We start from the raw sequence: 14,832 nt of genomic DNA on the forward strand, positions 1-14,832 counted from the left end.
GCAGCAGCAGTACAGTGCAAATATACAAAATTAATATAACATTAAAAAAAATAAATAGGACAATTAGAAAACAAAAGATTAAGTGTTCATGGGTCATATACCATTCAATATCTGACAGTGGAGGGAAAGAAGTGCTTGTGATGGAGCCCTTTGCAGCCTCTTATAATCCTGTGCATTGGAGCCTCTATTTCAGGCATCTCACCGTTCATTTAAAAATCTGGAATTTAAAATAAAGATCTACTTTAATGATTCTATGGGAGGGGTTACAGGGTGGGGTGGAGATTTGCTTGGTACATCCAGTCTTACTTCAATGTGAGCACATCTACAGCAATGTGTCTGATTCTGAACTGGCTGAGTAAACCACTCTATACAGGGACAATTGAAAACGGAAAAAACTGCTACTGTAACCAAAAACAACCAGAATAGGACTCAAGGGACTCTATGGACAACTGCTGGTCCTTAATGATTCTAATGTTTTACAAATTCACCTTGTCAGTAGTGTTGAAAGCTAAGTAGTATTGCACCATATTGTACTGTCTCAGTACTTTTATATTTGTGTGCTGTAGCACTTTTTATTCACAGCTATTTTGTAAATAACACTATTCTTTGCATTTCTGGTCAGATACTAACTGCATTTCATTGGCTTGTATCTGGACTCGGCACAATTACAATAAAATTGAATCTAATCTAATCTAATCTAATATTCTTAGCACCACATTTGTCTTTGCAATGTAAACTATCTTTGTAAGACTGACATTGAGTCATTTGCACCTGACATTCCCTTTCACCCACACACATTAATTCCTATCGTAGGAAGATTCCACTCAATAAACTTTTCATCACGTATTCTGTATGCAAAAGCAACATGATTTATTTATTTATACAGTGTGGAATAGACCTTTATAGCCCTTTGAACACAGAACAATTTACAGAAACCAATTAACCTGCCAACCAGTACATCGTTGGACTGTGGGAGGAAACTGCAGCACCCGGAGAAAACCCACGTGGTCACAGGGAGAATGTACAAACTCCTTACAGGCCACAGTGGGAATAGAACCCGCGTCGCCTACACTGTAAAGTGTCAGCCATAAAGACTCTCGTATTTGTGTTCCCTGAATTTTATAATAAGGATTTGTCTTATTCAAGCATATAGGATCCAAAGAGACTTGACCATATGACATAGAAGCAGAATTAGGCCATTCGTTCCATCTAGACTGCTCCACCATTCCATCATGGCTGATCTGTTTCCCTCTCAACCCTAGCTTTCTGCCTTCTCCCCATAACCTTTCATGTACTCAGTAATGAAGAACCTATCACCTCGACCTTAAGTACACCCAATAACTTGACTTCCACAGCTCTCTATGGCAACAAATTCATAGATTCATTACCCTCTGGCTAAAGAAATTTCTCATGACCTTCATTCTAAAGCAACATCCCCCTATTCTGAGGCTGCTCTTTCTGAATAAAGACTGTCATATTTCCATTCCTTGTAATTTAGAATAAGGGGTTGCTGTATTCAAACATAGAGGATCCAAAGAGTAGATGTTAAGATGTTTTCAGTAGAGGAAGAATCAAAAACAGGGGACCTAGCTGCAAAATAAGGGTCCCGGTCATTTAAAGCTGAGATGCTACAAATTTCTTCTCTCAAAGGGTGGTGAATCTCTTGCATTCTCGCTCAACAAGGGTGGAGAGGGCTGATCATTAGATATATTTAAGGGGGAGATAGATCAATATATGAAGAATCGAGGAATTGTGAAGGATGCGAAACTGGAACAGGAGTTGAGGCCAGCAGAGATCAGCAATTATCAAATTATATGGTGAGGTAGGCCTGAAGGCTTCCTAGCCTATTCCTGCACCTATTTTCTTTTGTTCAGTGTCAATCGATCAGGGAATGGACCTTAGATCTTCTCAGTCACTGTGTTTCCAATGCATCTCATAGATATTGATCGGAATAAGGATACTGAACAGGTATCCCAATAAATGCCATTTTACTGTCCTGAAAGGATTCCTCCAACATGAGAGATTTCTCTTTTTGGATTTTAAATACCTCTCCAAAGCCTTCCCCAAATTTCATCTGTCCCAAGGAGAGCAACCCCAGCTTCACCAGATTAAGTACACAACACAATCCTTTGTCTTTGAAGCCATTCTTTTACGTCTCTTCGGCAACCTCTCTTTCCATGTGTGGTATGAGCAACTGGCCAAAGTAGAAACATAGAAACATAGAAACATAGAAAATAGGTGCAGGAGTAGGCCATTCGGCCCTTCGAGTCTGCACCGCCATTTATTATGATCATGGCTGATCATCCAACTCAGAACACCGCCCCAGCCTTCCCTCCATACCCCCTGACCCCCATAGCCACAAGGGCCATATCTAACTCCCTCTTAAATATAGCCAATGAACTGGCCTCAACTGTTTCCTGTGGCAGAGAATTCCACAGATTCACCACTCTCTGTGTGAAGAAGTTTTTCCTAATCTCAGTCCTTAAAGGTTTCACCTCTATCCTCAAACTGTGACCCCTCGTTCTGGACTTCCCCAACATCGGGAACAATCTTCCTGCATCTAGCCTGTCCAATCCCTTTAGGATCTTATACGTTTCAATCAGATCCCCCCTCAATCTTCTAAATTCCAACTAGTACAAGCCCAGTTCATCCATTTCTTCATATGAAAGTCCTGCCATCCCAGGAATCAATCTGGTGAACCTTCTCTGTACTCCCTCTATGGCAAGGATGTCTTTCCTCAGATTAGGGGACCAAAACTGCACACAATACTCCAGGTGCGGTCTCACCAAGGCCTTGTACAACTGCAGTAGTACCTCCCTGCTCCTGTACTCAAATCCTCTCGCTATAAATGCCAGCATACCATTCGCCTTTTTCACCGCCTGCTGTACCTGCATGCGCACTTTCAATGACTGGTGTATAATGACACCCAGGTCACGTTGCACCTCCCCTTTTCCTAATCGGCCACCATTCAGATAATAATCTGTTTTCCTATTTTTGCCACCAAAGTGGATAACTTCACATTTATCCACATTAAATTGCATCTGCCATGAATTTGCCCACTCACCCAACCTATCCAAGTCACCCTGCATCCTCTTAGCATCCTCCTCACAGCTAACACTGCCACCCAGCTTCGTGTCATCCGCAAACTTGGAGATGCTGCATTTAATTCCCTCATCCAAGTCATTAATATATATTGTAAACAACTGGGGTCCCAGCACTGAGCCTTGCGGTACCCCACTAGTCACCGCCTGCCATTCTGAAAAGGTCCCGTTTATTCCCACTCTTTGCTTCCTGTCTGCCAACCAACTCTCCACCCACACCAATACCTTACCCCCAATACCGTGTGCTTTAAGTTTGCACACTAATCTCCTGTGTGGGACCTTGTCAAAAGCCTTCTGAAAATCCAAATATACCACATCCACTGGTTCTTCCCTATCCACTCTACTAGTTACATCCTCAAAAAATTCTATGAGATTCGTCAGACATGATTTTCCTTTCACAAATCTATGCTGACTTTGTCCGATCATTTCACCACTTTCCAAATGTGCTGTTATCACATCCTTGATAACTGACTCCAGCAGTTTCCCCACCACCGATGTTAGGCTAACCGGTCTATAATTCCCCGGTTTCTCTCTCCCTCCTTTTTTAAAAAGTGGAGTTACATTAGCCACCCTCCAATCCTCAGGAACTAGTCCAGAATCTAACGAGTTTTGAAAAATTATCACTAATGCATCCACTATTTCTTGGGCTACTTCCTTAAGCACCCTGGGATGCAGACCATCTGGCCCTGGGGATTTATCTGCCTTCAATCCCTTCAATTTACCTAACAGCACTTCCCTACTAACATGTATTTCGCTCAGTTCCTCCATCTCACTGGACCCTCTGTCCCCTACTATTTCTGGAAGATTATTTATGTCCTCCTTAGTGAAGACAGAACCAAAGTAATTATTCAATTGGTCTGCCATGTCCTTGTTCCCCATAATCAATTCACCTGTTTCTGCCTGCAGGGGACCTACATTTGTCTTTACCAGTCTTTTCCTTTTTACATATCTATAAAAGCTTTTACAGTCCGTTTTTATGTTGCCTGCCAGTTTTCTTTCATAATCTTTTTTCCCCTTCCTAATTAAGCCTTTTGTCCTCCTCTGCTGAACTCTGAATTTCTCCCAGTCCTCAGGTGAGCCACTTTCTCTGGCTAATTTGTATGCTGCTTCTTTGGAATTGATACTATCCCTAATTTCTCTTCTCAGCCACGGGTGCACTACCTTCCTTGATTTATTCAAGTGTCAGGAGAAGGAACTACTTACATGGTGAACACATCTAAGGTGTCTCCAGCACCTCTTACCACCTCAAAGTTATTTTGCAGAATTGTGACTGTTCCAGAGAGCGCTTCATGGCCACAGCCACAGAACAGTGCCACCCCAGCGTACAGAAGGATGGTGGCAATCAGGGAGGCATAGGGAATGCCCCCCAGACACTTGATACAGCACTCGAAACATCCTGAAACACACAATAAAAACAAAGCAAAATCAAGAGGTTGCAACTTTTTAAATTTTTAAACTTCTAAGATGCTTGAAATTGCTTAACAATTCTTAAGTAATAGATCAGTCATTTACAATGTAAGGTTACAACATTTAAGAAATAATTAAGTATATAAACCAGAAAATTTGCCCTGATGTATAACATTTAAGGAAACAATACCACAGTTGTACATCTATCCTGCTTTATATAATCTTAGTCCAATTAATAAGACAATCATGCAGATTCTATAACAGGCAGAGAGCTCAGTCTTACAATTTATTGCTCAGGTGTGAAGCTCATAATCATTTTTATCACAAGCAGACTTTACCACAAAGTCATAAAGTTCAGTAATATATCCACTCATAACATGAAGCTCTACTTCATAACTAAACTTCATTCACATAAAAAATGTCTCATACAGGCAAAAAAAGACATTGCATGGCTAATTTACCATTTTGTTACATCAGCCTCAACTTGTCTCAGTCACACCCCACCACCAGCCATGGATTTCCCATCCCATCAAGGATCTTTGTAGCTTAAGATGTTCTTGGTAGCTTAACCTATGTCAGCCATGGTCATATGTCAGATTTTAAGCTATGACATTAAAATTTCTTATATCAAAGGTTCAAAGGTTCATTGTAATGTCAAAGTATGCATTACAATACAACTCTGAAATTTGTCTTCTCCAGATAGCTATGAAATACAGAAAATCCATGAGAGTTGTTGAAAGAAAAAACTTCAATTCCCCCACCCACACATGAAAAAGAAACAAAACTCACAAACCCGAAACCCTCCACCCCATTCTTTGGACAAAAATCTAACAGATCACCCACATGGAAAACGGCAGCTGGACCATCAAACCCCAAACCCCCAACCCCTCCCTCACACAAAAACTAACAGGTCTCCCACAGGAAAACAGCAGCTAGAACATCAAACCCTAAACTCCAGACCCCTCCTCACATAAAAACTAACAGATCACCCACCCGAAAAATGACAGCTACAACATCAAAAACTACAATTCCTCCAACCCCTTCCCTTACCAAAAACAGCAACAATAACATCAAACCCCCAACATGAATCCCAAGATCTAGCACAGACAGATGGGTTGAATGGCCTCACTCTGTACTCTAAATTCAATGAAGCAATGATTTCATCTTGGACTAATCATATAGGGTTAATATCCACAAAGTTTGGGATCTTATCAAATGATAAGCAAGAGGTTGTCTTATCGAAGCACTTTCAAAAAACTGATCAAACAGGGAATCTACTGAGTATCATCAGCTTCCATCGGACAACTGTATTTCACCTAAAACTCATACTTACATGGGAGAAATATTCAGTGAATTGTCACAACAAATTAATTGATCGCATGAAGTTTTTAATACAGCATAGCATGACAATGGAAGTTTAAAATTCGAACTAAATTTCAAAGTTTAAAGTAAGTTCATTATTAAAGTATGTACTGTATACTATATGCTATCCTGAAATTCATTTTCTTGCAGGCACTCACAGCAAAACAAAGAAATACAGTAGAATTTCTTAAAAATAACTATATATAGACAAAGACTGAAAAACACCCAATGTGCAAAAGAATGATAATCTCTAACAGTGGAATGAATGTGTAAGTTCACTGTCAATCATGTTAAGTGACTGCCCTGATTTAAGTGACTAATGATGGAGTTTATGAACATAATTTGCATGTAACTATTCCCCACCTGGCTCTTTAAGGTTGTTACAGCTGATGGGTGGTAGTGGTCATAAGCTCCCACTACCTATTAAATACTCCCAATGGCATGCATCTCAAATTGCTTCTAACAATTAAGTTCGGCTCCTGGCCTTCATGTGTGGCTTAGCTACTAAGCCCAGCGGAGTCATTTCTGCTGACAGGAGAAAGGGCAACAGCAGTTTATTGGCACTTTAAGACCAGTCGCTTCAGGCAAATGAAGCTTGTCAGCTCATCTAGAAGGAAAACTCTGATCTCAAACCTCCACTGCCTTGTGTCATACACATTCATGGGGAAAGCTTCTGGAGTAAACCATGAGAGAAACCCGGAGCTGGAGTCCCTAAAGCAGTCCTACATTGAGTTCAATACTGACTGGCACCTCCTGTGACACCAGTGGTACCGAATTATATCAGTTTCTGCCATTCCTTTGGATTCATCGTCTGCATGGAGAGGGGGAACCTGCTTGTGCCCCATATCGTACTGCCCTGGCTTGTGCATCATGTAGACCAGTGGTCCCCAACCTCCGGGCCGCGGACCAATACCGGGCCGCGAAGCATGCAGTGGTGCAGCAGTGGCCAGGACGCACCCAGCACGTCTTTAAGAAAAAAGCCAAAATAAACAAGCTAATTAATTAGGTGCCGCCCGGCACGTAAACGTCGGCCCAGATCAGAGGCGATTGCTGATTGTGTAGAACAAGTGAAATCGGCAATCGCCTCTGATCTGGGCCGACTTTTACATGCCGGGCGGCACCTAATTAATTAGCTTGTTTATTTCGGCATTTTTCTTAAAGGTGTGCTGGCTGCGTCCCTGCTACCACTGCACCACTGCATGCTTCGCGGACCGGTATCAGTCTGCGGCCCGAAGGTTGGGGACCACTGATGTAGACAGCTGTAAAGCAACATCCATGCTTGACCCTGACCAACAGAGGGCCTCATATTCACCATCCACTGCACTTTACTGGAAATATCATCTACTGGATCAATGGTTCAATGGTTCCATTTAATATCAGAGAATGCATACAGTATACCACCTGAAATTCTTACTCTTCACAGACATTCACGAAATACCCCAAAGAGGACATTAGAATCCCAAATGCCCCCTCCCCCCTCCAACACACAAGTAGCAACAAAGTATCAACCCTCCCCTTTCCCCTCACCCCCACACTTGTTTCAGCAAAAAGCATCAGCCTCCACCACCCACCAGGCAAGCAATAGTAAAGCCCCCAAAGAGACCATAATCTAGAGTCCATCAAAAACCACTGTTCATCCCAACAGCTCAATATCCCACAGGCTTGCTCTCTCTCTCTAATGAGGCATCACTCCTTCCCCAGCGAGAGGGGAGGCGACCAGCTCACTGCTTCGATGCTACAGTGTGGAATGTCACTTTATTTCGCGTTCCCCCAGCTCGAGAATCAGTCAACCTCACCATCGAGAGAGGGACAGACAGAGAGAGCGAGAAAGGGCGATGGTTTGAGCGCAGAGGCCGCTGACAGCTGCACCCACTGTCTCGATGTTCCGATCTCCCGTGACGCATCAGTCAGCCACACTGGCGAGGAATCAGGTTGTCCACAGGGCCGCATAAGTGAAAACAAGATGACTCTGCTACAGATTTAGATATAAACTCTGTTCCCTCTGGTCTTAATCCATTAAATTGACTTTCTTTGATTCCTAATTCAAATCCAGTCAGATTGCAATTCACTCATCTATCTTGTATACAGTATAGAGAAAAATGCATCATTTGCATTAACAACCAACACAACCTAATGATGTGTTGGGGCAGAAAGCAAGTGATGTCACTAATTCTGTTGCCAAAATAGCATGCCTATTATGATTATAGATTTTTTAGTGTATTGCACTGTAAACAACAAAACAACAAATTTCACAACATATGTCAATGATATTAAACTTGATTCTGGTGCCCACAATGTTCAGCAGAGCAACACAAGCGACAACCACAACAGCAAGGCAAACACAAGAGATTGTGCAGATGCTTTAAATCCAGAGCAACACGCACAAAATACTGGAGGAACTCAGCATCTATGAGGAGGAATTAACAGTTGATATTTCGAGCTGAGGCCTTTCATCAGAACAGCAAGACAAACCCCGCTTTCCATCCTCCAACCCACCCACTTACACACATAGACAGACCCCCAGCCCTAGGACAGGCTCATACTCACTGGCTGATATTACTTTTAGTTGACCCTATCTATTTTAATAATAGGCCAATAAAGTAATTACGATAAGGCTTTTAGAAAGCCTTTCTTTTCATAGATTTTCATTCTGTAGATTGATGGTCTTTTGTTAGTAAAGTTCTTTATAACGATATCATGTAAGTTGTGGACCATTGGTGTTCCATGTCTCTAATGATAATACTACTGTGAGGCACAAGAGAAATGATTGGCCAAAGCCCATGTCAATCAAGATTGCTGCCCATATTGCTGTAATCAGAATAAGAGGGTCAGCAACTTTCAATTCCAGAGGATTTGTCCGAGGTCAAGCTCATAAGTGCCATTACAAAGAAGGCACAGCAGAATCAGAATCAGGTTTAATACCACCGGCATATGTCATGAAATTTGTTAAATTAGCGGCAGCAGTACAATGCAATTCATGGTAAATACAGAAAAAGAAACATATAAATAAATCAATTACAGTAAGTATATATGTGTAGATTAAATAGTTAAAATAAAAATAGTACAAAAACAAAAAAAAAGACTGAGATAGTCCAATGTCTTCATTATACATGCAACTGTACTCCACACTGCATTTTTCTGAGGATGTGATTGCATTTATATTAGAGGCTGAAGAATATGTTTATTCCATACTGCAAGTGGACTCTCGAATAAGTCGGAGTAAATGCAGCATGATTCACTATCTTCATATTGGTCGTTGTAGGTGCAGCAATTAAAGCAGAAACTGAATAGTTAATGGCAGCAGAGAAAGAGTCCCCCTTGATGTTGGGCTTGGAGTTCATTATTCAGATAAAAAGCCTCGATTTGAAACAGCAACTTTCCGTTTCCTTCAACAGATGCTGCCTGTGAGTTCCTCCAGCATTTTGTATGTTGCTCAGAGTTCATTAAGATAGGGGAGTAGACATTCCGGAAGCTGTGGCCTCTGCTGAAGACCAATTACTCACAATCAAGAGAGAGGAAGATCAGAAAGGATGGTGTAACATAGCAGTGGTTCCAACTGGAGGGCAGAGATGGGGTTGGAAGAAGCAGCTGGATCAAGAGAGGTACTGCAATCCAGAACTTATTGGTTTGTAACCGTTGATATCAGAAAGGCTAGAGAAGGCTGAATGTGGAAGTAGAAGAACCAGGTCTGTAATGACAGACATCACAGATAAGGTTCAAATGAGTGCCGAGAAAATTTACAAGGATGTTGTCAGGATACATGGACGTGAGTTACAGGGAAAGGTTGAAGAGGTTAGGACTTTTTCCGCTGCGCTGCAGGTGAATGAAGGGAGATTTGATAGAGGTATACAAAATCATGAGGGATATAGATAGGGTCAATTCAAACACGAGGAATTCTGCAGATGCTGGAAATTCAAGCAACACACATCAATGTTGCTGGTGGACGCAGCAGGCCAGGCAGTATCTCTAGGAAGAGGTACAGTCGACGTTTCGGGCCGAGACCCTTCGTCAGGACTAACTGAAGGAAGAACTAGTAAGAGGTTTGAAAGTGGGAAGGGGAGGGGGGATCCAAAATAATAGGAGAAGGCAGGAGGGGAAGGGATGGAGCCAAGAGCTGGACAGGTGATTGGCAAAAGGGATATGAGAGGATCATGGGACAGGAGGCCTAGGGAGAAAGAAAAGGGGGAGGGGGGTAAAAACCCAGAGGATGGGCAAGGGGTATAGTGAGAGGGACAGAGGGAGAAAAAGGAGAGAGAGAGAGAGAAAGGAGAGGGAAAAAAGGAGCCTTTTTTCACTGAGGGTGGGTGAGACTAGAACTAGAGGTCAGGGGTTAAGGGTGAAAGGCCAAATGTTTAAAGGCAACATGAGGGGGATCTTCTTCACTCGGAGATGGTGACGGTGTGAAACATGTTGCTAGCAGAAGTTGTGGATGTGGGTTTGGTTTCAACATATAAGACAAATTTGGTTGTATACATGGATGGCAAGGGTATGGAGGGCTATGCAGGTTGATAGGACTAGGCAAAATAATAGTTCAACACGGACTTATAGTCAGCTTGTGCTGAAGAGTCTGTTTCTGTGCTGTAGTTTTCTATGACTGTATGACTACAATTCTTGCTCTGTTTTCATATGATTATTCTATTCAATAATCCAGACTGTTTAGAAAAGAACCACATTCCACACTCCAGTGGGCGAATTAACCATAGTTAAGTGTTTAATGATGGTTAATGGCCACTACCTTCGGCTGTGAAATGTCAGTTCACATTTAGTGAGGACTCCCTAATTTGTGACTATCCAGCCCTTCCATCATGCAAAAACAATTTTTTTTCACTTTGCAAAGAAATCAAATAATGGGTGCAACATCCCTAACAACCATCACTCATTCATTATGTGCCGTGTCGTATGACGTAGGCGATTATGGTCTTCCCATGACCATAATGGCTCTTGGCAAATTTTTCGACTGAAGTGGTTTGCGGTTGCCTTCTTGTAGGGAGTGCCTCTACAAGGCAGGTGACTCACCATTGTCAATACTCATCCAATGAAATCTTGTCAAAAGTCCAGGTGCCCTAGGCAGCAGTGTAACAATATTGTATCAAAATACAAGGGGCTGGAGAAACTGGAATCTGGAGCAACAAACAATCTGCTGGGTGTCATGCGAGGTGGGCTTGGGAGAGGAATTGTCAGTGTTTTGGGTCAAAACCCTGCATCCGGAGCTTGTTTTTGAATGGAATACAGTATAGCCACATTATCCCATTCATACATTAGGTACACAAAATCATAAGGGGTATAGACAGTGTAAGTTCAAGCAGGCTTTTACCACCGAGGTTGGGTAAGAATAGAACTAGTGATCATAGGTTAAGGGTTAAGGGTGAAAGGTGAAATGTTTAAGGGGAACCGAAGGGGGAACTTGTTCGCTTAGAGAGTGGTACAAGTGTGGAACAAGCTGCCAGAGGAAGTGGTGGATGTGGGTTGGATTGCAACAACTAAGAGCAGTTTGGTTAAATTCATGGAAGGGAGGTGTATGGTCCAGATGTGGGTCAATAATCCTGGGCAGAATAACATTTTGGCATGGACTAGTTGGGCCAAATGTTTTGTTTCTTTACTGTAGTACTCTATGACTCTATCCACCCGTCTAGAAGCTCTCACGCCACCTATAGCTGTCTCCAGGCAACATATTGACTTCAATAGCAACCTTAGAAGCCACAGAACTATGGTGAAAGCTAGTAATTCTCCAGTCTGGAGAAATGTCGAAGAAGAAGCTATTATTTCACTGGAAGATTGCCCAAAGAGCCTCCGGGGAAGCTTTAAATTAGCAGCAAAAGTTTCTTATTCCATTTCTCAATGGCATATTCACTCCTACTCCTCAACCAAAAAGGGCAGCACTACTGGGAGAAGAAAGGAATACTTTCATCTATGTAGTACCTTTCACAAACTCTACATATCCTAAAAATGCCTTTCAGATGTAGTCACTGAAATAAAGCAGAGAATACCTCAATTGCAAATCAGCGGTATTCCCTCTTCCAAATGATCTAAGAAAAAAAATAACTTTCCAGTCAAGTAAAGGTGTGTCAGCATCTTTACTTTCGTAGAAGGTTAAAGAAGTACGGCATGTCATTGAACACACTATCAAATGTTTACAGGTTCACTGCTGAAAGTATCCTGACTGGCTGCATCACACATCAAAGTTGCTGATGAACACAACAGGCCAGGCAGCATCTCTAGGAAGAGGTACAGTCGATGTTTCGGGCCGAGACCCTTCATCAGGACTAACTGAAAGAAGAGCTAGTAAGCAATTTGAAACAAGAGATTTCAAATCTCTTACTAGCTCTTCTTTCAGTTAGTCCTGACAAAGTGTCTCGGCCCGAAACATCGACTGTACCTCTTCCTAGAGATGCTGCCTGGCCTGCTGTGTTCATCAGCAACTTTGATGTGTGTTGCTTGAAATTCCAGCATCTGCAGAATTCCCCGTGTTTGCTGACTGGCTGCATTATGGTTTGGCATGCTAATTCAAATGTGTAGGGTTACAGGAAGCTGCAGAGAATAATGACCTCAGTCTAATACATCATGGGCACAACCTTGTCCTTAATTAGAAGTATCAAAAAGAAGTGCTGCCCTGAGTAGCAACGTCTATCTTTACCATCCAAGTTATGTCATCTTCTCGCAGCTACTGCCAGGCAAGAGCTAAAGAAACCTAAAGTCCCACATCTTCAGTTTAAAGAACAGCTTCATCCCTTCAACCATTCAGTACTTGAAGCAATGTGCACAACCTTAATCACTACCTCAGTATAGCAACACAATAACTACTTTAATCGCTTTGCATTACAATGGACTTTGTTTTATTTTTAATTTTCATTTAATTGTTTTGTATAATTATGTATAAGTTGTTTAATTTATATTTTTCTTGTGAATGCTGCTTATCTGATGCAGTATGTCTGTGAAGCTGCTGCAAGTAATTTTATCATTGTACCAGTGTATATACTGTATGTACTTGTACATATGGTAATAAACTTGACTTTGATATTAAACTACCTCCTCTTTCCCCTCTCAAACAAAATCAATAGGATAATCTTTCTTTTCTCTATCTACCAAAGTTCTGGATCTTTCCACTTACAGACAAGGTGCAAAGATTGGCCTTGATGAGATCGTATGCCTTGCCTAGGCCATCCTCCAGCAGTAGACAGACCAAAACATGTCTCACTCCCAGCCATTGCAGATCCTTTGTGTTGTGACATAGCCCTGACAAACCACGTTGATTCCAGAGGAACTAACTCAGATAGAGAGGCAAATTAGAGGGCCTTCTGGGTGTTGCTTCTCTCCCCTACCTCCATCCCCAAAAGAAACTGTTCAGTCTGCAGAATGCCCTCTCTGAGCCTACTGACGTGGACTGTGAGGCACAGCTGCATGGTTGGCCACAGCAGTTGCTGGCCAGCTGCAATGTCCCGAGGAAGTTCCCCTGTAGCCTCGAGAACTTTCCTACACTGGTCACCATGCGAAGGTTACCTAGATAATAGGACACTCAGAGCAATGAAAATGCGACAGATTATAAAATTATACCTTGCAAAAGAAATACCTTCAAGAAGTTCAAAACCGGATTCTTAAAATTTGTTTTTGTGTGTGCCATACTCTGCCAGAGCCTCGGCGACCACTTTTTCCAAGTGGTTGCCTTGGAGGAAAGATTCTGTGAGTGGTCCCCCACGTCCTTTTCACAGCGCAGATTTTTTTTCGAGGCCGAGTTGCGAGCTCGACACTCAAGCTGGCACGGATGGAAAGCATGCCCGGGATCGGCACGCTGGATTCGAACTTGGGAATCTTCGCTGTGCCACCAGCCGGCCAAATAAATAAATACAACACACAAAATAAAAATGGGCAGGAACAAAAGCCACTTGTATGTGGGCAGTGTAGAACTCAATAGCTGCCTTTACAAAGCTCAAAGTAGGGCCTGAGTAAAACAAAAAATTGATAACGTTTTCACTTTGTAATATCGAAAGAATGAACTTAAAACTGAAGCCTTTTGCACTCTACAAGTACACTGGGACTTTTCAATAACACAACCATCATTCTGCTTTCCTGCCAAAAGAGTTTATTCCTCTTCCCAGAACTTTGGCAAAATTCCAAAGCAAAAGTTGTCAGTAGAGGTTGCTGAGGTCATGACAGAGGTGTGTGAATGAAGATTGAAGCTCAGATTTAGTTATTATAGTACATCATTGGTTCCTGAATACATTGTAAACAACAGGTCACAGTCCTTTTGTTACGCATTAAAAATACTTAAGAAATGACACAGACATTATCCTGTGACTTACATATAACAATGGCCTCTCATTCTACAAAGGTCCTTCTGACTGGTAATTAATTCTCCAAATTCAGTGAGTATTAATCAAACCTATCAAAATATGGCACAGTCTGCTAAAGCATATCAATATAGATTATTTTGTACAAAGCTTCCAATTATTTTACTGCACACCATACACGCAAAGGAATTATAGCCAGCTCACCCCAACTGCCTTCTACTTAGGCAGTCACTCAAAGGCCAAGTCCAAGTCAAGTAAATTTATCATCAAAGTACATATATGTTACCATATACGACATTGAGATTCATTTTCTTGCAGGTATTTACAGGAAAATAAAGAAATACAATAGAGTTAATAAGAAACTACACATGAACAGAGACTGACAAACAACCAATGTGCAAAAAGAAACATAGAAACATTGAAAACCTACATCACAATACAGGCCCTCCGGCCCACAAACCTGTGCCGAACAATGTACTTACCTTAGAAATTACTTAGGGTTACCCATAGCCCTTTATTTTTCTGAGCCCCACGTACCTGCCCATGAGTCTCTTAAAAGATCCTATCGTATCCGCCTCCACCACCGTCGCTGGCAGCCTATTCCACGCACTCACCACTCTGTGTAAAAAACTTACCCCGACATCTCCTCTGTACCTACTTCCAAGCATCTTAAAACT

General features: G+C 42.0%; 1 protein-coding gene across 2 annotated transcripts in view; it reads right to left on the minus strand.

Moving 5' to 3' along the window:
- The window catches only part of LOC140197193 (proteolipid protein DM beta), a 271,447-nt gene that overhangs the window by 53,702 nt on the left and 202,913 nt on the right, over positions 1-14,832 (minus strand). For both annotated transcript variants that reach the window (XM_072257118.1, XM_072257116.1), the window contains exon 2: positions 4,305-4,497. In XM_072257118.1, the coding sequence (XP_072113219.1) occupies positions 4,305-4,497 (193 nt within the window). The remainder of the gene's footprint in view (positions 1-4,304; positions 4,498-14,832) is intronic.

Source organism: Mobula birostris, chromosome 5 (assembly GCF_030028105.1).
Source record: "Mobula birostris isolate sMobBir1 chromosome 5, sMobBir1.hap1, whole genome shotgun sequence".
Lineage (NCBI taxonomy): Eukaryota > Metazoa > Chordata > Chondrichthyes > Myliobatiformes > Myliobatidae > Mobula > Mobula birostris.